We start from the raw sequence: 26882 nt of genomic DNA on the forward strand, positions 1-26882 counted from the left end.
CACCTGCTAACAAAAAGGACTAATTCATTAGCAAATTGAAAATTAGTGATTGCAATTGCAACAGGGGTAGTAATTTTCATTTGCATAATTCTGTTAAAAAGTATTTTTATAAATCAAGTCCTTTAACATCAATACCACCATATTTTCACCATTTTTAATTGAAAGTGCCCACTTTAGTTCTGAATTCCTAAATAAAACCCAAATTGAAACACAAACATGAAAATAAAATTATCAAGTGAAGGTATGCTGCATTTACATCCAGTTGAGTGTCTGTGTATGTGTGTGTGCATACATGTGTGTGAAAGAGATATAGCTAACCTGACAGTGGTTTCATAACCTGTTTTTTCAAAGTAATACTTAATTTATCATTGGGCGTGTCTGAGATTATTTCAATTGGCATGTTGACAAGCACTGTAATCTAACTGTTTATTTGAATGTATATTAGAAGAAACTAATAAATAGAATAATTGGCTTCAGGGATATTATTTCTCAGAAAGAAGCCAAATACAAAAATAATTTAATATAAAGGATATAAGAGGGGTGCCTGGGCGGCTCAGTTGATTGAGCATCCAATGCTAAATTTCAGCTCAGGTCATGATCCCAGGGTTGTGGGATAGGGCCACACTGAGTGTGGAGCCTGCTTGGGATTCTCGCTCTCTCTCGCTCTCTCTCTCTCCCCCTCTGTTCTCCCCTGTGTGCTTTCTCTCTCTCTCTTTCTAAAATACATAAAATTTAAAAAAATAAAATTACATAAGAATTAAATAATAGTAGAGATAAAATATGAATTGACAAAATTGTGAATATGTTACGCAGGCCCTGAAGCTTAGGACACAATGATTTAAATCACATTGCAAGCAAATACAAATGGAATACAAAAATAAGTAGCTTTGCATTTTAGCCACAAGGTCAAGTTCTCTCCTTTGGGGTAACAGCGAGTGAATCATGACCAAAATCATCTTTTATAATATAATTGGCATTATGTTTACACCAATACTATTGTTACCAAGTGATTATGAATGCTGAGCATGAGAGTAAAAAAATCATATGAACAAGCTTAGCCAGTTATACAGTGAAATAGTATGAAAAATAGTCACTTCACATAAGCTGGAGAAACAGCTGTGATGTTGCAGCTTCTTAAATCATAGTATTGGTATACAACCACTCAATATGAGGACTGGAATGGGTCATTTGATAACTCATCGGTAATGAAGATGCACATACCAAACTTTATTACATTAACTCACATGTCACTTTCCCTGATTATGTATTTCTATAGCCAATCTGAGGTCAGGAGGTTTTACAGAACTCACTGAATTTGGATCATTAAGCTGGATTTTTAATTGTTGTATAATGAGCCAGAAATTATGCTGGGAATCGGTAAGGATGAAATGTACTGACACGTGCAGAATGAGAAATCAGACAAAACATGGCCTTGCATATTTGGCAGTATCCAGTTATATTATCTACAGCTAATACATAATGTTAGACAGAGGATTTTGGTAATTTCATTTGAAAATTGTCATACCATCATCTCAATTTGATTTCAGGAGCTATACAAGTAATCTGTTCCTCAATGATGCATATTATACACTGGCCATAAACTTTTAGATCTCTAAAAGACTAGTACCAACAGGATTTCCCGGCTCCTTAAACCTGTTATTTGTTTATCAGAAGAATCAGTGTATCTTTTGGTCGTTGATGACCTTCATGAAAGCTGTTTTAGGGTAAAGAGAAGAAGCTTCTTGCAGTATAACAAAGAGAAAAGAGGAAGGGAGGATATAGGATCAATGAGTGCAAAAACCTCCCAAAAGGAAAGAAAAAGAGTCATTTGATGGTAGGGAATGCAGAGAACAGCCTGTTTGTTTCATTTGTAGTCATCCCCTGTCATTTAAGAGAGTTCAGGAGGAATTCCACAATACCAAATAGCATGAGTTAAGGAATAGACTTTATTGAGGAGAAGGGAAAATTGCAAGAACTGAATCAACAAGAAATGAGAAGGCACAAGCCCTCCATTATTCCATTATCCCCCAGAAAAATGGGTCAGTGTCTGAATCTGTTTGCCCCCCAGCATGAGCTAAGTTAAAATAGAGAGAACTCCCATCGCTACGCCTTCTTACAGGCACGTGTGAGAATGTGATCTTGCCAGATGAAATACAAATAGACTCCTAGGCACGAGGCCCTCTGTTTTTAGGTGCCGGCTTTATACAGGAGCTAGATGGGAATTCCAGAGATCCAGAGTCAGAAGAACTTGGGCTCCCTGGGGCGATACAGTTTCCCTTCCCCATTCAGCCCTGAACATGGGTGCAACCCCTCCAGCTGGGAGAAGGAGCAGCCTGAAGTCAGAGATTACTGTTCAGGTGACTGAGCATAAGCCACTAGGTTTATTTTAAACTTACTAAATCTCCCTTCCTCCCTCCCTTTCTTCCTTTCACATGTGTGTGTATTTGTGTATTCAATTTCATCTTCAATTCACTCGTTGATTGATTCCATTTTGCTATATAAAAATAATATTATTATTTGTATATTAGCTGCATAGTATATAAAATTATATTACTATATAATTATATTAGCATACTTATTTATATTCATTATATATTATATATTAGCATCTTATATTACATATATTGTGATTTTATATTTATATCAACTAATATTCCCTGCAACAAATCTTGTAATATACATCTCCTGATGATACAGATGGCTCCATTGACACATTCCACCTACCATTAAAGAAAGAGTTAATGCCAATTCCATACAATCTCTTAGAGAATATAAGGGGAAATAACATCCTCGATTTATCTTTGAAGCCACCATTATCCTGGTTCTAAATCCAAACCTGTGTGTCAGAAGAAAAGTAAACTATGAACCAATATTTCTCGTAACCATCAAAACAAAATAACATTCAAGTATGGACGTAATTTGCTTCACGAAAAAAATAATACATGAGAAAAACCAGATAATCATTTCAATTAACACAGAGAAGTATTTGAAAAAAATTAGCCCCTAGTTGTGATAAATTCCTCAGCAAACTATGAACAGAATGGAACTTCATCCTGATAAGGGGCAACCACAAAAAAAAAAAAAAAAAAAAAAGAAAGAAAAAGAAAAAATCAACAATAATAAAAAAACACACACATAAGTATCATAATGTGGTAGAAAAACACGAATGTTCTCTCCTCTAATATTGGGGAGAAAGAAAAGATATCTGCTCTCATTAATTACATTCAAAGTTATACTAGAAGCCCTGGAAAAGTAATAAGCAAAATAAATAAATTTACTAATGAATGCACACAGATGAAGGAAGTCAAATTGCCTTTATTTGCACATGGCATGATAATCTGTGTAGAAAACGCCAAGGAACTTAGCAAAAAAAACTACTAGAACAAGTGAGTTTATTAGAAAATTTTCAGGATATAAAGGGAAATCACTTGCACTCCTCTATACTAGCAATGAACAGTTGGAAATGGGGAAAAAAGGCCATTTACCATAACATACGAAAGGGGGCAATATTTAGGATATTATAGCCATTATGCTTTAGTCTGAATCAGGATATACTCTTATTATACCTTCTATGAAATTAATCTACAAATTTTCTGTTTGTACACTTGGGAAAAAAATCTAAACTTATTTTGTTCACTTTATGCCTTATAAACACTTCCCGGAAATACTGTTCACTTTGTAAGCCGTATACTAGCCTTTAGTCAAAAGCGATAGACTTCTGACTTTCAGTAGGACCCAATTAAATTAAAATTATTGGCATTTATTCATATGTATAGGGAGACATAAAGCTGAGCCTAGTGTTTACCTGACTTTGAACTCATGCATTAAAGAAAAATGGTAATTTAAATGCTCCTTTTATGACTTTTATGTAAAACTAATATAATTCTATAATTTCAAAGGAGGCTTATAAAACTCATGATAGAGCTATATCTACATGATTGTTTTACCCTTTACATTAAATTGATTTAATGAACTTCAATCTGTTAAATATTAATATTCTACAAGAGCAGTAATTAAAACAAAGAATAACAGAAACTTTTCAAAATAGTTACGTTATAAAATCATCAGGACATTTTCGTATAATTTCATCAAAGTCTTTGCCACATCAAACCCTTTGCCAGGGTTTTCTTCCACTGAAATATTTAATAGCTTTGTAATGTACACCTACCTCATGAGTGGAGAGACTTGATTTAATAACAATTTTCTTTGCATTTAACTGTTGAAGGCTTCAATAAAGGTAGAGCTCTCTGAATAAAAATAAAAACTAGAGTAGTTTTCAAAGAAAGAGAGAATAATGACAGCTTTTTAAACTATGACCACCTATATTACATTGATAATAATATTAAATAAAATTGTAAGGTAAAAATGATGGAATAAATTGATTTTTTACTGTAACAAGAATAAAGGAGAGTTATTAGTTTTCTTTTTTCTGTGATAGTATTAAATGCTATATGGTTCACAAAAAGTGCCTATTACAGTGTTTGATACAAAGTATGGGCTCAGTAAGTTATAGACACTATGGAGACACAGGTATGATAAGGAAACTAGAGATCAAAAGAAATACAGGATGAGGGAATTCTTCACCAGTTATCCTCTAGGAGACTATATGGGCATTATTCACACTACCCTGAGCCCTTCTCTATCCCATTGAAATTCTGGCATTTTAATTCAAGAAATAAGTCCACAACAACCTACCACTAATATTACCTTGAAAATCTATTGGCGTAACTCATCTGATTATGTCTCAAAGTCACATGTTCCGACATCTAGGGTTTTCTTTCTTCTTGTACATCTATATACACAAAATTTGAATACATATTGAAATATTGTTTTTGTTTATATGTATATTATTTTGAATGACCAAAACCCAGGAGAAGAGGAGAGTTTTATCTATTTTCGCAAAAAAGTGATTTTTTTCTCCACATATAAGATTTCATTTCAGCCTCAGAGTGTGTAAAAACGCCATTGTATAGTATGTGATTTGTGACATTCAATATAGTGACTTAAGGTTGGGAGGGGTTTTAGCTAGAATAAGGTGATTTAAGTATTCTGAAGTCCTATCTGTACTGAGTTAATAAAATTATTCCAACACGTCCTGTCCCTCACAGAGCTGACACCAGAGAAGTGATCAACTCGTGTGATCTCCTTTCAATAATTTATCACAACAGGTTTAGGCAGTACAAGATAGCCCCTGCTTCTATGCCTGCACAATCATAAATCATTTTCGTGTTTACAGAAAGTACATTTTCTTCTTTGTGGATGTACATATGACTTAAGAAAGATTGCTTTTCACACGGTGGTTAGTTTTTCCTCCATTTCCATGTGCTCTTACAAAGTTGCAGAGGTGAAAAAAAACTGCAGAGAATACAGTTCTTGCACGGGTGACCGTGTCTGATGGAACGGTACCAACATATACAGGTCTCAGTTTATGTAGCGTAAGTAAACTAATTCATTTTCCTACACAGAACAGAGAACCCAGAGGATCTGGTAGCCTATTTCCAGTCAGAATGAAACAATTTCCTTGTTTTAAAGTCCCGAAGGGAGTCATCAGCTGCTAAAGGTACTGCCTCATCAGAAGTGAGGTGGGGCAGCAAGGATCTTATCAGAACTTTCAAGAAAGATGGAGAACATTATAACTCCTGTCCCCTGGTAACTACAGACTCTGATTAGGCAAGTATCTACTGCAAAATGTCTCAGCATATTCCTGAGTGTCTACTCTAAGACATAGTAGATGAAAGGTCAAACAATCTCATATTATAGATACTATTTATTAGCGATGCCAGTGAGGAAACCGAAGCTCAGGGAAGCACCGTAACTTATTCACCATCATACATCAGGTAAGTGGCAGAGTAGAGATTTAAACCCTAGTCTGTCTGGTCAAAATCCCATCGAATTGTACGGTATTGTCTATTTTCTAAAATGTGTGTGTAACTACTAAAGTGAGAAATCTCAAAACATTTTCTGAATAGACAACTACTTAGATTCAGAGTGAATAAATAAATGATGGGAAGAACGAAATATGGCCCTTTGTAGCAACGTGGATGGAACTGGAGAGTGTGATGCTAAGTGAAATAAGCCATACAGAGAAAGACAGATACCATATGGTTTCACTCTTATGTGGATCCTGAGAAACTTAAAAGAAACCCATGGAGGAAGGGAAGGAAAAAAAAAAAAAAGAGGTTAGAGTGGGAGAGAGCCAAAGCATAAGAGACTCTTAAAAACTGAGAACAGGGGCGCCTGGGTGGCTCAGTCGGTTGGGCGGCCGACTTCGGCTCAGGTCATGATCTCGCGGTCTGTGAGTTCGAGCCCCGCGTCGGGCTCTGTGCTGACCTGCTCAGAGCCTGGAGCCTGTTTCGGATTCTGTGTTTCCCTCTCTCTCTGACCCTCCCCCGTTCATGCTCTGTCTCTCTCTGTCTCAAAAATAAATAAACGTTAAAAAAAAATTAAAAAAAAAATGAGAACAAACTGAGGGTTGATGGGGGGTGGAGGGACGGGAGGGTGGGTGATGGGTATTGAGGAGGGCACCTTTTGGGATGAGCACTGGATGTTGTATGGAAACCAGTTTGACAATAAATTTCATATATTGAAAAAATAAATAAATAAATAATGGGAATATACATACGTTGTAGCTCCACTTGTGTCTTTTTTTCTACGAATTTTCCTGGGTAATTTGCATCAGGGGCTCATATGTCCATTTTCCGGAGCTTTTAGTGCTATGTAAAAACACAGAAAAAGTCCTCTTATTACAATGCTATATTTAGAATTGTAATTGATAATATATATTATATGACACAATTTAGCATGAAGCACTGAAATTGTAAACAGACACAGAGAATTCCTGGTAGACCTCTGTGTGCCAAATATTTCCAGATCATCTACTAGCCAAATATGGAACTGTAGGCTCTTTTGCAATTCAGACCTCCTAATTTTCTCCTCACTTCACTGGTACCCCAACAGTGTGCTGACTTTGGTCCTCTCCATGAAACTTCTCCTTATGTTTGCCAGAGATCCACTTCCTATACTTCAGTATACTTTCTGTGAGCTCATTTCTGCATTCCAGTTGTGTTACACCAAGTTTTTTGGCCATCCTTAAAATCTAGGATTCCTGCCATTGTTAGCCTTGACCTTCATAAGATCATCCACTTCTCTCAGACTTCTCTGATTTATTTTTTTAGCAAACATTTATTGAGTGTCTACACTAAGGCAAGGCACTGGTGATACAGCAGGGCTGTGCAAATTGCATATGGCAGTGTGGGTTCTTGAAACCGTTATCCATTGGGATTGCTTTGTATGTGTCCTCTACCAGACCCTAAGCTTTGGGAGAGCAGGGAACCTGTCTCTTCTACTCTGCCATCTTCTGCCCCAGTACTGTCATGGCTGTTCGAAGTACATGCAGATTATATCATCATGGTCTGGGCCTTCTCATTCACCTTCCTTAGCGCTAGAATTGCAGTCGGCTTTTTTTTTTTTTTTTTTTCCACTGGCTTGTCTGTAACTGTGTGTGGGTAAGGACTGGTTTTGATTATGGTTTTGTCAGTTTAAAGATTTTACAAGTCTGTGCCTAATAAAATTATGTTAAAATGATGTTGATAAAAACTCAGTATTTGCCTGAAATGGGTTCTCAAATTTGCTCATAAAACTTTACTCATTGCAATTTATTCACCCACTCATCAAATATTCTTGAGTGCCTATCATATCCCAAGCATTGTCCTGAAAACTAATAGAACTCCAATTTCAAGTTCATCACATCATCTACCCTTAGACGTGGAACAGCATATGGATATAAAGGAGATTGTAAACAATAGTGTAAATGAGACTATTTCCTTCTCAGCAGCACAATACCATAAATTACCTCATGATATCCTACTTCCTTTTACTATTAGAAATGAAATCAAAACTATTTCATATTCAAAACTCAGCAGACCATGTGCTGCAAAGCCCAGATGTTTATGATTGTATTATCTGAAATTCATTTCTGTTATAATTCACTGACACAAATAAACACATAGCCAGTGTCAGGACATATATGCAGATAAAAAATATACTGACAATGTGAATGGAGGGATTATTCTCTAAATATTACCACTCTAAATATTATCATTTAAATTTAGGTTATTTTCATCTGCAGTTGTTCTTGTTTTGTTATATACTTTAGGCAGATATATAGCAGCAATGGGAATTATCTCTAGATACCTGATTTATAGCATGTATCATATGGTAAACTTTATTTTCTCTATTTTTTTAAAGGAGATTGTAAATCCTTTTTGAGGCATACCATGGGAACAGTGTTGTAGATATATGCAAATTAGCTCAAAGCTTTATATAAAGCCTTATTTGTCTTGCTAAGTTTCCCCAAATCAAACTTAAATGCTCTTCAGAAGAGAGGAGAGTATTACAGAATTGAAGGAAAATTTACTCAAAGCCATTACGGTACATTGCACATGATAGACTCTCACTATTTGTTGATTTGATGAAATGAGAAGCAACTCAATGTGATCAATGATATGGCTCATGTGTCTATTTTGTAGTATATGGGTAAGCCAGTCAGAGAAGCCACAGGAATCTTAGCAAGAGTTGGTTTTTTCCTACAATCGAAGAGAGAAAGTTAGGAAGTCAGGGTGTTAATGTTTTTTTTTTTTTTTTTTTTGACAAAAAGTCTAAATGTACTAATAAATTTACACAAAATTTAACAAAGGTCTTCGGATCAGCACCAATCAAATCTTAGCATCTAGAATAGGCTGGATTACAGCTGAGAATAAATCTCTATTTTGATATAGGGAATGCTCATCTTATTCCTTGGAATTATGCAGGAAATTGCAAGGTATTGCCTCTAGTTAGTGAGAAATTCTTAATCACCCCATGAATATGGAATCTCTATGTTCATATATTTCCAACTGAATGTGTATTTGATAACTTTTTTTATTTTAGTAGATCTTATCCTTCGATTACTTGACTGTCAGAAAAAAAATAGTTCTCTTATGAAGATAAAAAAAATATTTGTCTTGAAGAACATTTTCGGCAATATCTTAATGCAATATGCCACCTACCTGACTCTCAGATATTTTGACTGATGTACACCAGTTCTACTTCTGGCCTGAACTCTGACTTCTATAATTGTAGTCATTTGCTTATTCACTGATTTGTTTTCATCAATTTCTGAGTCAAATATTTACTGAAAACCTACTATGTTCAGGCCCGGCCCTAAGCATTTATACATGTAATCTTCCATGTACCACACCATCCCACTAAATGCTTTGTTGAGTTTGATCTCCCAGTGGCATATGAAGGAGTTGTGTTATTGTGACATTCCCAGGCATCTCCTTATAGTTTATCACTGTTTAACTCTTCTGTGCCACTGTCTGAATCATGGACATTTTGACATTTGGTCAAATGTCTTGATTTTCTATGCAACTTGATTTTCTATGCAACCAACTGTGGTAGACAGAATCAAGGATGACCCCAGCTGATCCATTCTTTGGTAGCCATGCCCCTTTGTGACTTCTTCCTTCTGAGTGTGTGTAACACACGTGACTTGATTCTGACTATAGCAAAAGTGATGGTATTCCACTTCTGGGATTACACGACTAGATAGGAATATACCATGTGTCTCGCTAAAAGCTTCTCTTGCTAGCTTTGACAGAGCAAGTGGCTATGGTGGGAATACCAAATGTCAAGCAACTATGGGTGACTTCCAGCTAGCAGCCCTCAAGAAAAAGAGGCCTTCAGTCCAATAATATTTACAGGAAACTAAATTCTGTCAACAACCACATGAGCTTCAAGATAGATCCTTCCCCAGCTGAGCCTCAGATAAGATCACAGTCCCAGCTGAAACCCTGATGCCAGCTTTGTGAAACTCTAAAACAGAGGGTCCAGCTGCGCTGTGCCCAGATTTCTGACTCACAGAAGTAGTGAGACAATAAATGTGTGCTTTTAAGCCACTAATTTGTGGTAATACTGCTACACGACAATAGATAACTAAGACCAAGTGGTTCCATTTGAGTGTTCTCAGCTGAATCTACTTTTCTCCATCCTCTCTTTAAATTCACTCCAAAATTATACACCTCAGGCCTCCTAGTTTTCTCTTCCTAATTTCTATGGGTACTTTCTTATAAAGCTATCATCTCTTGCTTTCACGTAATAGATTCCAATTAAGTTCCATAACATCTCCCCATTTTTGTCTGCCACTCTGTTTTTAGAACTGCTATTTCATTTTTTATTTATTGTTTTTTATTGTTTATTTTTGAGAGAGAGAGAGAGAGAGAGAGAGAGAGAGCGAGCGAGCATGAGCGGGGCAAGGGTAGAGAGGGTGGGGGGACAGAGAATCCCAAGCGAGCTCCGCACTGACAGCAGCGAGCCTGATGTGCAGCTCAAACTCACAAACTGGGAGATCATGACCTGAGCCGAAGTCAGACCCTCAACCGACTGAGCCACCCAGACAACCTCCAGAACTGCTATTTCAAAGATCAGATTATACCATTTTCCATCTTTAAAAAGGTATTTCTCTTCCTAACTCATTTGATACAAAAGCCAACTAAAGATAGTACAAATACATACATACATACATACATACATACATACATACAACATACCAATATACCTCATGAACTTAGATTCAAAAACCCTCAACAAGATATTAGCAAATTCAATCTAGCAATGTATGATAATAATTATACAACATGACTATGACAAAATGGATTTATTCCAGGTTTACAAGTCGGGTTCAACATTTAAAAATTGATATAATCCACTATATCATCAAGAAAGAAAAGAAAAATCATGATATCATATCAACTGATACAGAAAAAAACATATAAAAAATCTAAAACCCATTCATGATAAAGACTCTCATCAAGTTAGGAATATAGGGAGTTTAGCACCACTTGATAAAGAGCATCTACAAAAAGCTTGCAGTAATATAATACTCAATGTTAAGACACTGAATACTTTTCACTAAAAATTAGGAACAAAGCAAAGATGTCAGCTCTCACCACTTTTACTCAACACAATACTGAAAGTCTAGCCACAGAAATACGCAAAAATTAAACAAAAGACATAGGTATTGGAAAGGAAGAAATGAAATATAATCTATTTGCAGATGACATGATTGTCAACATAGAAATTCCCAAGTAATCTAAAAAAAAACAAACAAATAAAACAAAACAAAAAAAACCCAAAACTCCTAGAGGTAAAAAAATGAGTTCAGCAGAGTTTCAGAAAACAAGATCAACATACAAAAATCAATCATATTTCCATACACTAACAATGAACTGAAATAAACAACACAATGTCATTTACAATGATACTTAATAAAACATACACAACATCTGGATGCTGAACATCACAAATGTTAATGGAATAAATAGAAGAAAACCTGCATAAATAAACTTAGAATATGTTTATGGATTGGAAGGCAACATAATTAAAGATATCACATTTCCCCAAACTTATTTATAGGCTTAGTGCAATTCCTACCAAAGAAAGGTTCTTGGTAGACAAGTACACACAAGCTTTTCTATAATTTTTGCAGAAAGGCACAGACTCTTGAACAGTCAACACAGTTTTGATAAAGAAGAATAAACTGGGAAGAATCAGCCTACCATATACTAACCCTTACTATGTAGCTACATCAGACAAAACTGCATGGAATTGGCAGAGGGATGGACATATATATCAATGGAATACAACAGAGAACCTAAAAACAGACCCACAAAAATATGCCCAATTAGTTTTGGACAAAATTGCAAACGTAATTCAAATGAGAAAGGATAGTCTTTTCAACAAACAGTGCTGGAGCTATTGGACAAACATTGACCAAAAAAAATGGACCTATGTGTCACACAAATTAAATGTGAAATGTAAAACTATAACACTTTCAAGAAAAAAAAATGGCATAGGAGAAAATCTTTGGGATTTAGGGTATAGCAAACAGTTCTTAAGCGTGATATCAAAAAAGCACAATACCTAAAAGGAAAAATCAACAAATTTTACCTCATCCAAAATTTTTTAAAAATCAAAATTTGTTCTTTATTTCAAGGGTTTTAAAGGCTATTTTGGGGAGAGAGAGAGAAAGACAGCATGTGTGAGCAGAGGAGAGAGGCAGAGAGAGAGAGAGAGAGAGAGAGAGAGACTGAAAGAGAGAGAAACTTAGGCAGGTTCCATGCTCAGCCTGGGGCCCGACATAGGGCTTGATCCCATGATCCTGGGGTCATGACGTGAGCCAAAATCAAGAGTCAGTTGCTTAACCAAGTCACCCAGACACCCCTCAAAGTTTGTTTGAGGAGGATTAAAATACAAGGTATAAATTGGGAAAAAACATTTGCATACTACATATTTAAGAAAACACTCATATATAAGATATATGAACTCTCAAAATTCAACAGAAAAAAAATATCAGAAAATGTGAAAAATATATAAACAGACATTATACCACAGAGGATATATGGATGTCAAATAAGCATATGAAAAGATGCCCAACATCATTAGCTGTTAGGGGATTGCAAAATAAAATAGTGAGATATGACAACACACTCATCAGAAGGCCTTGAAAAAAGTAGTGACACCACCAAATGCCAGCAAGGATATGGACAAATCTGGGTCATTTGTACAATGCTTGTGGGATATAAAATGGTATATCCACTCTGGAAAGCAGTTTGTCAATTTCTTTTAAAACTAAATATGTAGTACAATACAATCCAGAAATTGTGCTCTTGGGTATTTATACCGGAGAAATAAAAACATATTCACACAAAAACCCATTACACGCAGCAACTTTATTTGTAATAGATGAAAACTGGAATCATTATAGAAATCCTTTCAACAGATGACTGGTTAAACAAACTGTAGTACATCCATGCCATGGAATACTACTCTGCAGTAGAAAGGACTAAACTACTGATCTACACAACAGCTTAGATGAATGTTCAAGGGAGTTATGCTGAGTGAATAAAAACCAATTCCCAAAGGCTACACATAAGATGACAGAAGACAGATTAGCAGGTGGGATTAGGAATTAGGGTTAGGGATTAGGTTTAGGAATGAGACTCAAGAGGGTGGTGAGTGTGATTATAAAAGGGCAATAAAGGACATTTTTGTGATATGGAACCATTCAGGGTCTTGACTATGGTGGTGGATATATGGAGCTACCCAAGTAATAGAATTGTAGAGAACTTCACACACACACACACACACACACACACACACACACACACACACAAGTACAAGTAAAACAGGATATCTGAACAAGATCTGTGGACTCTCTCAATATCAATTTCCTAGTTGTTTCATTATACTGTAATTTCGTAGAATGTTACTACTTAGAGAAACTGAGCAAATTGTACAGGGATCTCTGTCTTATTTCTCACAACTGTACATGGATGTACAAAGATCTCAATAAAAATTTCATTGTAAAAAAGCACTTTAGCAGTACCTCATGCTTATACAGGCCAGGAACAGTAGACGTGGTGTCCTTTCTGTAAACATATGCACAGAGTGATAGAAAATTTCACAAGATATCTTGTGTTGAAGATTCACTGCATCACGGACCCAGTGCTATAGCGTTGCAGAGCCAGATAGATCATATAGAAATGGGAAAAATAATGGTAGTTGATTTTAATAATCTACAATAGGCATTTTTGTTTTTTTTAATTTGGTTTTTAGAAAGTAATTTTTGGTTTGCATTAAGCTTACTTAGAATTAAATTCACTTTTAATCTATATAAATGTTTTCAAAAATGAAAAAAAATTTTATGAGCTATAAAGGACTCATTAATGAACAGCAGCAGAAGGAAACAAAAGAAAAGTGCATTAGCTTTGTCAAGGCCCTCATTGTTATAGTGTTTAGATTTTCAGCCTTTGGTCTCAACTTCTTTGTTCACAGCTGGAGAGTGTTTCTACACTACCATGGAGATGAGCAGGGCTTGTCTGATGAGGCTTGGCTCTACAGTCCCATGACAATTTTGTAGGCTTTGCAATCAATCTACAAAGAGGAAACACACATTCTGGGTTTACTGGACATGACAGTGAAATCATCAGATCCATTTCATGTGATGGCCTTTAGGGCTGTTTAGTCAAAATCAAAACAAAGTTTGAAAATAATTATTCTTGGAGTGTATAGAAGCTCATATTCACATATAGACACTCAAAAGACTAATGTAATTATTTTGATCACTGCTCTTTTTTAACCTTCACACTGTAAGGCTTTGCAGAGCAGAAAACTAATATATTTTCTTTGAAGATAATGACAAAGTTGGAGCCGACTGCCTCTAGTTTACCTATTAAATGTTTTAATATATACCAGTAAACATAGAGGTTACACTAGTGATGATGTGCACGTCCTGAACAAGGCTGTGGTTAGAAACTTTTCCTCGATTCAACATGCCTATGGGTCCCCTTACCCATGATATTTTCCTCTCTCCTGTAAAGTCAAGAACTACTCATGGCTAACAAGTATTTAGTTCCTAGGAGTCTGAACCTAAACTATTGATTTACAATGGAATATAATAATGATGATGATAAGTATAATTTGGTAACGACTGCTTGTCAGGCTCTAGATTCGTTAAACAAGTAACCTTACATAAATAATTCATTTCCAATTATGGAATGAATAAGTCACAGAAATAAAAGGTACAACATAGGGAATATAGTCAATGGTACTGTAATAGCATTGGATGGTGACAGATGGTAGCCACACTTGTGAGCATAGCACTACATATAGAATTGTCAAATCACTATGTTGCACACCTGAAATTAATATAGCAATGTGTATCAACCATACTTAAATAAAAAATTTTTAATTTGATTTCAATTGTAAAGATGATATTGTAAATTAAATTTAAGGTTTTATGGAAGTGCAAAATCAAGGGAGCTACTCTAGTCTGAAAGGTCAAAGGCTTTCCTTTAAAAGTAACTTTCCAGAACTCAAGGGTGAGCCGTTAAGCGAACCAGGGTAGCATAAGAGTGAATAAAACATTCAAGGCAGAGTAAAAATCATCTGTGAAGGTACATAAGTCAAAAAGAAGTAGGGAACATTTAATGAAGCTAAAGAGGCAAGTGACAAAGGGGAAGAGAAGCAAGAAAAGAATCTGAAGATGCAAAGAAGGTCCAACTGATGCCGAGAATTTTAGGTCAATGCGAAACTCGTAGATTTTTTACAAAATGGAATGAAATAAATTGCATGTGAGATTAGACCGTAAAAAAGCGATATGTATGGATGAACAAAGACCCGGTAGGAGGCTACTGGAAACATGTAAATCAGCAATGATGGTGGCTTGAATTAAGATGGTAGCAGATTCCACAGGGGGGTCGTATTCTAGTTATTTTGGATGCAATACAGACAGGTTATTGTTAAGGATGATACGTAGGGATAAAGGGAGAGGTATGGATCAAGAGGACATTTAGGCTTCTGACTTAAGTAGTGGTCACGTTTGCAGAAATGTAGCTATTTGGTGGAAAGATTGGTTCAATCTTAGACATGTTTAGGTGGGAGTGTCTGAGATATGTAAATGAAAGTATGTAATAAGCATCAGTCTGGCCTAGAAATCTTTATTCGAAGGTATTTTTCAAGAAGGCAATTCCCAGGTGAGATTACGTAGGAAGAGAGTGGAGTACCTAGAGGGGCTAGAACAGAGCTTGAAGGAACGTTAACATTTAAGTAGCAGGAAGTGAAAGGTGATCCTATAAACAGAGTACCCAGAAAGGCAAACAGAAGTGACAACTAATGTGCCGGTTACAGATGCCAAGATTTTGAATAGTGAAACTTTTGATGAAAGGTCAATTAAGATGAGGTCTTAAAGTGTTCTCACTTATTCCTCCCAACAACTCTATCATATTCTCATTTTACGGAATAACCAACTGGGACGGAGAGGTTAAGTAATTTGCCGAAGTCATGCTGCTAAGTAAATGGTGGAGTTGGAGGGGAATGCCGATCTGTCTTAATTGGGCATCGATAAACTTAAATGTTATACTGTAACACCTCTTCCCAAGGAAGGAAAACAGAGCATAATGAGGGCAATAGTAACATAGGTAGAGCCGAATGAGGAATGGACCAGAGATGGCAAAAAGAATCTCTTTTTGTATGAGTACAAAAAAGTGGAAAGAAGAGGAATCTATCGATAATAGTCTGCAATCCAGATTCTTCTTAGTGTTGGGGTGTTTTATCCAGGCTGCAGAGGAGAATAGCTCCTTGAGACAACACATCTTCAAGGTGGAAAATTCAGTTCTGGGTTCCTCTAGTCAATTCATCTTGACACTTCATCAAGCACACCATTAATCTTTTTTCTTCTGCCCTGTGAGGCCATGGGTTGAGACAACTGTTAGAGCCTACTGGTCATGTGTGAATGTGTACCCCAGAAATTCAGAATAATTATTACTCCCTGAAGACAACCCTCAAACAATGAGTGATAGGAACCTATGTTCAAGTGCTTCTCCCTGTCAGTCATGGGACAGAAAATTCAGAGGAACAGCTTTGTATTTTTCTCTGGATGCCCTGATGATCCAATGTTTTTTGTTTTCTCTTGCTTTTTGACAACGCTTTCTTTCATTCTCAAAGTTTTCAAGGTAAGTTTGGCTTGAAAAGTCTGATGAGAACCTAATTTTCCTTCTTTCTTAAGAAACCTGATAGTTCTGCCTAGCTAACCAAGAGATTATTTTTATTTTTCCTCTTTAAAAAAAAATTCGAGCCTCTGGTGGCGGTAGGGAACTGGAGGGGAGGCGGCAACATTGTTTCAAGTTGGACAAATTGACAAGAGCGAGAAATACACTGCGTTCCATCCCGACCTGGGGCCGCGGAGCTGGGCCCGGTTTTCCCCTCCTCCACCCCCCGAGAGTCGGGGCCCGCCTTTTGCAGGTTTCCCAGGCCCCCGCTCCAGGGCCGGGCTGACCCGACTCGCTAGCGCTTCATGGAGAACTTCCAAAAAGTGGATAAGATCGGAGAGGGCACGTACGGAGTTGTGTACAAAGCCAAAAACAAGGTGACGGGAGAAGTGGTGGCGCTTAAAAAAATCCGCCTGGACACTGAGACAGAGGGTGTACCCAGTACTGCTATACGAGAGATTTCTCTGCTTAAGGAGCTTAACCACCCTAACATTGTCAAGCTGCTGGATGTCATCCACACAGAAAACAAACTCTACCTAGTTTTTGAGTTTCTGCACCAGGATCTGAAGAAATTCATGGATGCCTCTGCTTTGACTGGCATTCCTCTTCCCCTCATCAAGAGCTATCTGTTCCAGCTGCTCCAGGGCCTAGCCTTCTGCCATTCTCATCGGGTTCTGCGCCGAGACCTCACACCTCAGAATCTGCTTATCAACGCAGAGGGGGCCATCAAGCTAGCAGACTTTGGACTAGCCAGAGCCTTTGGAGTACCTGTTCGTACTTACACCCATGAGGTGGTGACCCTGTGGTACCGAGCACCTGAAATCCTTCTGGGCTGCAAGTACTACTCCACAGCTGTAGATATCTGGAGCCTGGGCTGCATCTTTGCTGAGATGGTGACCCGCCGAGCCCTATTTCCTGGAGATTCCGAAATCGACCAACTCTTCCGGATCTTCCGGACTCTGGGGACCCCAGATGAAGTGGTTTGGCCAGGAGTTACTTCTATGCCTGATTATAAGCCGAGTTTCCCCAAGTGGGCCCGGCAAGATTTTAGCAAAGTTGTTCCTCCCTTGGATGAAGATGGACGGAGCTTGCTGTCGCAAATGCTGCACTACGACCCCAACAAGCGGATTTCGGCAAAGGCAGCTCTGGCTCACCCTTTCTTCCAGGATGTGACCAAGCCAGTGCCCCACCTTCGACTCTGATGTCCTACCCCAGTCTCACCCTCTCCTCCAGTGGGGGCCTGATCTGCCTTGGCCCTGGGCTATTTGCCCTCTGATCTTGTCTGGCTGCCTTAACACCTCCCCCTCTTAGCCAGCCAACTCTGAGGATATAAGGGGTGGAGAAGAGAAATAGGTGAAAATGAAAGGAAGCTTCAGTATTAGATGCACTTAAGTCCCTCCACCACCCTCTCCCCCTCTTCTTAGTCATTGCTGAGGAGGGCTGGTATTTAAAAAGAAAAGACTGCCCTCCACATAGGGCTTGCCATCCCAATCTCTGAAAGCCCTGAAAATTATTATTTCCTGTGTTCGGGATGACAGACACCCCAAGCCTCGCCTCGGCCACTGCGTTTATAAGGTCAACTGATAGCAGAGAACCTAAGTTGGGACTTTAGAAAACCAAGCAAAACAAAACAGAGGGAGGGGCCTGTTTTAAAGAATTAGGTTAAAAAATAGATCCAACCAGTTTATACCCTAATTTTAGTGTTTCACCTCACCTAACAGTCTGGGAGACTCAAGACTCCCAGTCTCTGCAGTCTTGATGAGACTGCAGTAGAAACAATTGCCCCTAGTCCCTCTATCTGTCCCAACTATGGGCAAGAGGTATCTGGGAGGCTCTAGGACAGGGATTGTACTTCACCGTGGCCTTATGGGGCAAGTAAAAGTTGTCTGAATTTTTCTCTTCCTTTTAAGACTCTTGGTTCTTCACATGCCAGGTCCCATCTTCCTCTGAAGGCTACCCCCCATAGGAGTGGAAGTTAGGGTTTAGACATCATTTTGAAAATGCTGACACTTTTTTAGGGCTGTGACTGAGTGAGGGCATTGGGAAAATTTTTTTCTTTAAAAGAAGGATGAACAATTATATTTATATTTCAGGTTATAGTGTTTTTTAAGTGGGAATGGGTGGATTTGTTGCCATGTGCACCTTGGGGTTTTGTAATGCAAATGTTTTTAAAAAAAGTATTTTTTTTTCTTTTTTTGATGTTTGTCTCCCTTCTCCCACCTCTTGTCTTCGAGTGTTCATGCTATTAACATTATTTGTAATTTAGTTTGTGATTCATTAAAAACAAAAGTTCCTAAAAAAAAAAAAAAAAAAAAAAATTCGAGAGTTTTAGTTGCTATACCATTATGTTTATTGTTATGGGTTACTTTTCCCAGGTCTGTGTTATACCCTTCCCAATACAGCATTCAGGTCTTTTTATTTCATAAAAGTTTTATTGAATTACATGTCTAAGAATTTAGTCTTTTTTATTGCCCTAATTTTTTCTTTGGGAACCCCATTTTGTGAACATTGTCAAGAGCAGTATTTTATGCCACAAGACAATGGCAAAATTAATTTTTAAAACTCAAGAAAAGAAATATGAGGAAAGAATTTTGTATCAAGCCAAGAGGAAACAGAAGAAATTGAGGGGTTCCCTTGCTAAGAATAGCTAAGTGTATGTAGGAATAGGCAAATCTACAATTTCATGGAAAATATGCAGGGCCTACTTGAGAACAGCAGCTGAAACTAGAAGAAATTGATGGAGTTCAGGGCCATTTGACTCAGAATTTGCCACTTCAGCATGTGCACTATTTTGAGCTGAAGACAATAAAGTTCCCACAGACTCAAGAAAGGCTTTTTACCTCTCCTGATAACTGCCTAAAAGAACTTAGATAGATAGGAAGCCTGTACCAGTAAGAGAGTTATTACCAAAGTTAACTTTTTTTTTTTTTTTTTTTTTTTACACATGACAAAGACTTCTCTGCATGGCATGGCAAACATTTGCTTACTAAACATTTGTTCTCACCATCTCCTTGTGAATTGTCTTCCTCATCTTTGAAGTCCCACAGCCTTACCCCCTTCTCCTTGGTTCAGGATGGCATATAAGCCTCAATTGCTTATGGGTGGTTCTCATACTCTTATGTGGCCCGTGTAGTACATAATAAAATTTGGCCTTCTCCTGCTCATCGGTTTTATCTCAATTTAATTATTAAACCAGCCAGAAGAATCTAGAAGGGTAAAAAGAATTTTTTTTTCTCCCCTACAGGATTTTTGCACAATCCGTTTTGTGGCTGGATGCAAGAAGCCTGTTGTAGGGTCTGAAAAGACTAGAATAGTCTGGGTCCTATGAACCTTCAATATAAACCAGATGAAATTCCTCTTGAATTCTTTTATCTCTTCTTTATTTCTTTAAGTTTATCCTTTCCGTATTTTACTTCCCTTAAGAAGTATCATCTGTCAGGCTTATTTGCACTTATAATCCTTCTAATCTTTATTTATGAAGTGACTTTTATTTGTAATTACTTTCTGGGCATAATCACATCATCCTGAGTTTTTCTAATCCAAATTTACATTGTTCTTTCATACCTTCTGTTATTTCGCTAATTCCTTTTAACTCGTTTTGAAATATTAGATAACATTTGTTTTGTGGATGTATCTGTCTACAAATGCTTTTATTGCCTGTAATGATACTATTCTGCTCCTTATTCTATTTTAAAAAATTATACATTGGTATATAGTATTCTTTCATGATGATGCTTTGATGGTTTTTATGTGAAATTCATTTTCTGAAGAGGAAAAGTCTCACACTATTATATAAACTGCCTCTTTCCTTTGCCTGCCCCCAATTGTCCCAGTTTTACTGAATTGGGATTCTACTCCCAGGGATGGCACTTTAGTACAGGGTTTGTACCGATTGTACATTAAGAATGTATTTTTGAATTACAGCCAACAAGATTTGCTAATCATTAAGTGGAGTGTAAGAAAAAATGGATCAGTGATAACTCCAAGGTATTTATTTGGCCGGAGCAGTGGAAGGATAGTTTCCTTTAATGGATATGGAGGAGATGGATTGAAGAGCAGATTGAAATGCACGAGGGGTGGGGATTGAGAGTTCAGGTTTAGGCATGTTAATTTTAAGCAAAACATTAAATATAAAAGTGGGAATACCAAATAGGCAGTTGCATCTGGAATTTAGGGAAGCTGTCAAGGCCGAAGATATATATTTGGGGACTGTCAATAAATACATGGTTTTAAAACCATGAGACTAGAGGCGCCTGGGTGGCAGAGTCGGTTAAGCGCCCAACTCTTGATTTCGGCTCAGGTCGTGGTCTCACGGCTCATGAGATAGAGCCCCACATTGGGCTCTGCACTGACAGCACAGAGCCTGCTTGGGATTCTACCTCTCTTTCTCTGTGCCCCTCTCCCACTCACACTTGTGCACTCTCTCTCAAGAGAAAGAAAGAAAGAAAGAAAGAAAGCAAGAAAGAAAGAAAGAAAAGAAAGAAAGCAAGCAAGCAAGCAAGCAAGCAAGAAAGAAAGATTAAAAAATAAATAAAACTGTTAGACTGGATGACACTTACAAGGGGGTGAGTGGAATTTATACTATGTAAATAGATAAAAGATCCAAGGACTAGTCTGGGTGACTCCAAAGAAGACAAAGAGAGGCCAGGAAAACAAGGGAAAATTAAGAATGCGGTGCCTTAGAAGTCTCGGGTGAGAAAGTATTCTCTAGAAGTGATCACCTGTGACAAATGCTGCTGATACCTACATCAAATAAAATGTGTCTACAAGCTCAATTTTGCTCACTTTATGTCATCTTGTGATCTCTCATTAGTTCATCCCTGTCAATATACAGATAAAGAAACTGAAGCCCAGAAATAAGAGTTTGAGTCTTAGAGCTAGTTGGAAGCAGACCTAGTGTTAACACTCACGTCCTCACCTTACACCCAACCTAGTATTGCCGGTATTTTTGTCTAACACTCAGCTTTAAATCATCCAGTCTTCCTTCCTGAGATGTCTTGAATTATATTCATGAGTTGATATTTTCAAAAACTTTAAAATCTTTAGTGAATATTAAGCATTATGTTTAACACAGTTCATTTAAATCTAGGGCAGAGGGGAGAGGGGCTGTCATGAAAAGCCCTCCTTAAGAACTTAAATAGAAGGATCCTCGATCATCTGGAATCTCGTACCACCAGATCCCCAGAAGACCAGGGTGCAGTGAATTACAATAATCAATTCTAAAAATAAGGAGAAAAAGCACTAATTAGCCACATCACATCTTTTTTGAGCACAGGTCACCATCTGGTAATATTGTGAAGATGGTGAAAGTCATATGTTAATGTCAGCTGTAAGATAGTTATCAATCTACAGATACACAGGGGATAGCGCTCCGACATGGATTTTGGAATTCAGAGATGGAAAAAAATGTCAGTGAAAACAATTGCCTCTAATAAAACCCTTCCTGCCACTGCAAGGATTAATCAATGTTTCATGAAGAGAAGGACTTGAAAATCTCTTTGGGCCCATTTGAAATACTTCACTCTTCTGTCAGTGCAATTAGCCTTTCAATTACGTGTGAATTCACCTTTACACAGTCATATATTTCTTTACGTTTGCTGCCATGCAATTCACTCTGAGCTTCAGGATATTTTTTCAAGATGGGGAAAAAGATTAACAGTGCAAAAATACAGAGACTTTTATAGCAAACATCTATTTACCCACTGCCTAGAAGGTGACAAATATTATTTTGCTATACTCATGCTTTTAAAATATAAGCAACTTCTCCGATAACTTTTGTCCCTAGGATTTCCTCTTCAATCCTATTCTCCTACCTTAGGAATCATGCATTACAGAAGGCAATTAAATCATGCATTTTGTGTTTATTCTACCAATCCATAGTTTATAAATATTTATTATATAATATATATTTATCTCTATAAATACTATATATTACTGTTATTTATTTTTAAATTACATAAATGGTATCCATGGTATGTGTATCTTCCTACAAATTACTTGTTTCTTCCACATTAGATTTTGAAAATCTATCATGTTGATGCATAGAAATCTAGTTCATTATTTTTAACTGGTATATAATATCAGACTTCACGAATATACTACACTTTATTTGTCCATTTTTCTACTGATGCACATTTATTTCCAATCTTTATCACAAACTGTGCTGCACTGACTTAATGGTACATGCTTCTTTGCACTCAAATAGGAGAGTTTCCCAGGACTTATATCTAGAAGTGGAACTGCTGAGGTTTAGTATATGCACAAACTCAGATTTGCTAGCTATTTTTTAATAGCCTTCTGTAAAATTGTTGTCTTAATTTACATACTCACCAGCAGAAGTATATACTTGTTATTGCCAGGTTTTATCGTTTTTGTCAGTCTGAAGAGTGTGAAATGGTATTTCACTGATTTTTTTATTTATATTCCCCTGATTACTATGGAGGTATAGCAGTTTTTCATATATTTACTTGTCATTCAATTTTCTCTACTGTGAATTACCTACCTGTATTTATTGCCTATTTCTCTCCTGGATTGTTCACACTCTCTTTACTCACTTGTATAATATCTTCATATGTTTTGGATTCTAATCCTTTCTCCATTGGGTATGTTGGAAATATTTTCTCCTAATCTGTTGTATTTTAGCTTTTTCATGGTATCTTTTTGGGGGTCACATGCTTTAAATTTTGGCGTCCTCAGTTTCGTTTTAAATAAATATCGTAAAAGAAATCGTCTTTATCCACAGAATTATGAGAATATTTTCTCATATATGTTTAAACATGTCTCAAGTTTTTTTTTGGGTTCACATGTAGGTCTTTAATCCAGTTGGAATTTATTTTTGTGTGTGGTGCAAAGTGAGGATCTAATTTTAGGGCTTATGTTTTTCACTTATCTGGTAACTAATTGTCTAAGCCCCACATGTTTAAGCACCACATGCTTCCCTGATAATCTCTACTACTACCTCTGGCATATAACAAGTTGACTTACATGAGTTATTGGTACATTCACTTTTGTAAACTGTATAATTGCGATATTAATATATGTATCTGCTTTATAATGGAGAATTCCTAAAAAGTCTGTCTCTATGGGCCAGGATGGAGAAACTACAATGCTTCAGTTGTCCTTTGGATTATTTTTCTGTAGTCACCCTCTGGTTTCAAGACAACTATCAAGTTAATAGCAAACTACATCGTAGAATGATGAGAACTAGTTCAGGGTAGGCAAGAATAGCAAATTCTCATTATACTGTTGGGAGGCCAGGGCCCCTCCTAAAGAATATACGCTATGCCTAGATCATAAAGCAAACATTGGTCAATGACCAGCAGTGTAGCTTTGAGCAATATCTCAGAGAGTTCTGTCATCTATTAAGTGGTCATAACAAAACTTCCGAGGCAGAACGGATGGGAGAAATAAATAAGACGTGCATGCAAAATGGTGACCATAGTGCCTGGTATGGAACGAGACGTTAGTAAATGTAAGTTTCCCCACCCAGAAAGGGTGAACGCTTACAGCTGCACCTAACAATTCTGTTCACTCGGCTTCATAACTCCCTTTCCATTAGTTTGGCAGTGTCCTCCCCCTGCTTGCTGAGCAAGTTCTACAATGTAAGAATTATAGAAACTATAACAAAGGAGTAGACTTATCGAGGAATGCTATCTACGGCTGCACTGTTGGAAGAGAAATAAATATAAATACAGCTTTTCAAAGTCAGCATCCTCTTCACCCTCAGAAAGTATAGAGCAGAATGCTAAACTAGCAGCGATTCTCAAAGTTTGTCATGCATCAGTGTCCCCTGAAGGACTTCAACAGAGATGCTGGGCCACGCCCCCAGAGTTCTGGTTCTGTAGGTCTAGGTGTAGAACTAGGACTATGCATCTCGATAACGTAGTCCGGAGAATGCTGGAGCTGCTAGTCCTGGGGCCCACACTCAGAACCACTGCTCTATAGTGTCACTATATGTGTGTTTCTGCCATTAAATACTTCCTGATATTGCTCTCTTTGAAATACGCTGCACTGGAGAAATTTAGTTACAGTTTGGTATGCAATAGCCATATCAATCAAGAGAAGATCTTAGAAGAACATATTGAACGATAATCATGTTATTTCAAGTCAATTTGTGACACTGTTTGCAGAAAATAACTATTTAAAGCTAAGGCGCAAATAAATTGTTGAGTTTCCAACTGGGTAGAAAATGTAAATTCTTTTAACACTACATTTGTCCAACTCATTTGGTTAAAGAAACCACAATGACACATTCAATGTGCTATATATTTTTGTCATAGCCATCTTATTAATATTAAATCTCTAATGGAATCACACAAGCAAAACAACTGGATTAGGAGAAATGCCTGCTGGGACTAGTTTCAGATCACGGAAAACGGAAGAAAAGCTTTTCCTGGTGAAACATAAAATGCTGATATCTAATCAGTCCAAGAGACAGCTTGGGCATAGTTAAAATACGATTACACATGGAATCAAAGATTGCGCCTAATTACCTAATATTCCAGTAACTAGCCATATAAACTTGGAAAAGCATCCTAATCACTCTGCTTGTTAGTTTTCTAATCTGTAAAGTGGGGATGAAAATTCCCAATCTAGAAGCACCTTGTAAAGACCATGCAAGACATATAAATCTACATTGTAAACTCCAAAGTGCTACCTAGATTAAAGTATCATCTGTCAATCAACAATATCTTGAGGCAGGTGGCAAGGAACTGATACTCTAAACATTCTCCTCTACAATAATAAGGGAGAGAAGGAGCAACCAAAGCTGACAACCCTAAGATCCCCAAGATTAGGGCTGCTAGATTTAACAAATGCAAATACAGGATATAGAGTCAAATTTGAATTTCGGCTAAACAATGGATTTTTAGTAAAAGTATTTCCCATACAATATTTGGGACTTACATATACTTTTTATTCTATTTGTATCAAATTCAAATTAACTGTATATCTGTTACAGGAGGCCATTGAGAAAATGAGGCTGCTGGTAGACCTACAAGCTAGACCCAGACAATCTGAGGTTCATACCTCCTCCCTTGTCCTTGGAACATGTAATTTCCTTGCCTTCCCTGCTCTCGGAAGCTGCCCCAAGGACATAGCCTTGAGATAGCAATGTGGTATTGAGACCATCTGGATGGTACACGTGGCTGAACCCTGTTTAGGCCTCTACATAAACACTTAAGATTCTGGCAATCGGGTACAGAAATCTACTCATCTTGCAGCCACCCAAGATAATCCTCATATATCAGTTCCCTTATTAAAACTGTCACCCACCAATCTGGAACAGTCTGCCTGTTTCTTTGGTCTCTCCTTGCCCTCCTGTACAGGGTCCCGTTTTGAATTGTACCTGGGGAACTCCCAATGTCATAAGCCAACAGCGTCTTCTATTTTATCTAGTAACTCTACCAAAAAAACTCTTTCATTCCTAGAGATCAGGGAAAGATGATCCAATGTTTCTATTCTCCCTAAACTTCCAGGCCCTTCTGTAACCCCAGCCCCTAACTCCTGCTGACGAATGACCCCTTTAGGGGTATGGGTTATTCCCATAGCACTTACACCACTTTCAATGGGCATGTCTAATTCCAGGAATTCTCCATTTGTTCCTACTGCTGCCATTGGTCCTTCATTTTCAGCTCCCTCACAGAAGATGACATACTAAACTAGTTTGATTCTCACAGCAACTCTGTGAGACCTTGAGCCAAGTGTTACACTGTATTCATTAGAACAATAACGAAGCTGAGGCTCTGAAAATTAAGTGAAATATATACTATTGGGCAGAGCAAGAACTAAATGCCTTTTCTGGAATGTTTGTCTAGGACTCTTTCCATTCTACTCACATTCTCACCACAGTCCCTGGCACCCTACCCACTGCTACCACCGGAAGGAAGACAAAAAAAGAAAGGTGTTATCTGGTCATATAGGTGGAAGTGAAGTAAGAAATCAATAGGCATTAATATGTATAAATGAGAACTAATTAAATCAAGGAATTGATGGTACTTGACATAATGGGTCAAGATAAAACAAATCCAGGGGCGCCTGGGTGGCGCAGTCGGTTAAGCGTCCGACTTCAGCCAGGTCACGATCTCGCGGTCCGCGAGTTCGAGCCCCGCGTCGGGCTCTGGGCTGATGGCTCGGAGCCTGGAGCCTGTTTCCGATTCTGTGTCTCCCTCTCTCTCTGCCCCTCCCCCGTTCATGCTCTGTCTCTCTCTGTCCCAAAAATAAATAAACGTTGAAAAAAAAAAAAAAAAAAAGATAAAACAAATCCATCCATTTCAACCCATGCATCTTAACGAC

At 37.5% G+C, this 26882-nt stretch overlaps 1 protein-coding gene across 1 annotated transcript; it reads left to right on the forward strand.

The window, feature by feature from the left end:
- Positions 1–16691: 16691 nt before the first annotated feature.
- On the forward strand, positions 16692–18483 carry LOC115507617 (cyclin-dependent kinase 2-like). The gene has a single exon (XM_032592204.1). It carries the CDS (start codon positions 16895–16897, stop codon positions 17789–17791), a length of 897 nt encoding a protein of 298 aa, XP_032448095.1. The 5' UTR covers positions 16692–16894; the 3' UTR covers positions 17792–18483.
- Positions 18484–26882: the final 8399 nt, after the last annotated feature.

This window comes from Lynx canadensis, chromosome X (genome assembly GCF_007474595.2).
Source record: "Lynx canadensis isolate LIC74 chromosome X, mLynCan4.pri.v2, whole genome shotgun sequence".
Lineage (NCBI taxonomy): Eukaryota > Metazoa > Chordata > Mammalia > Carnivora > Felidae > Lynx > Lynx canadensis.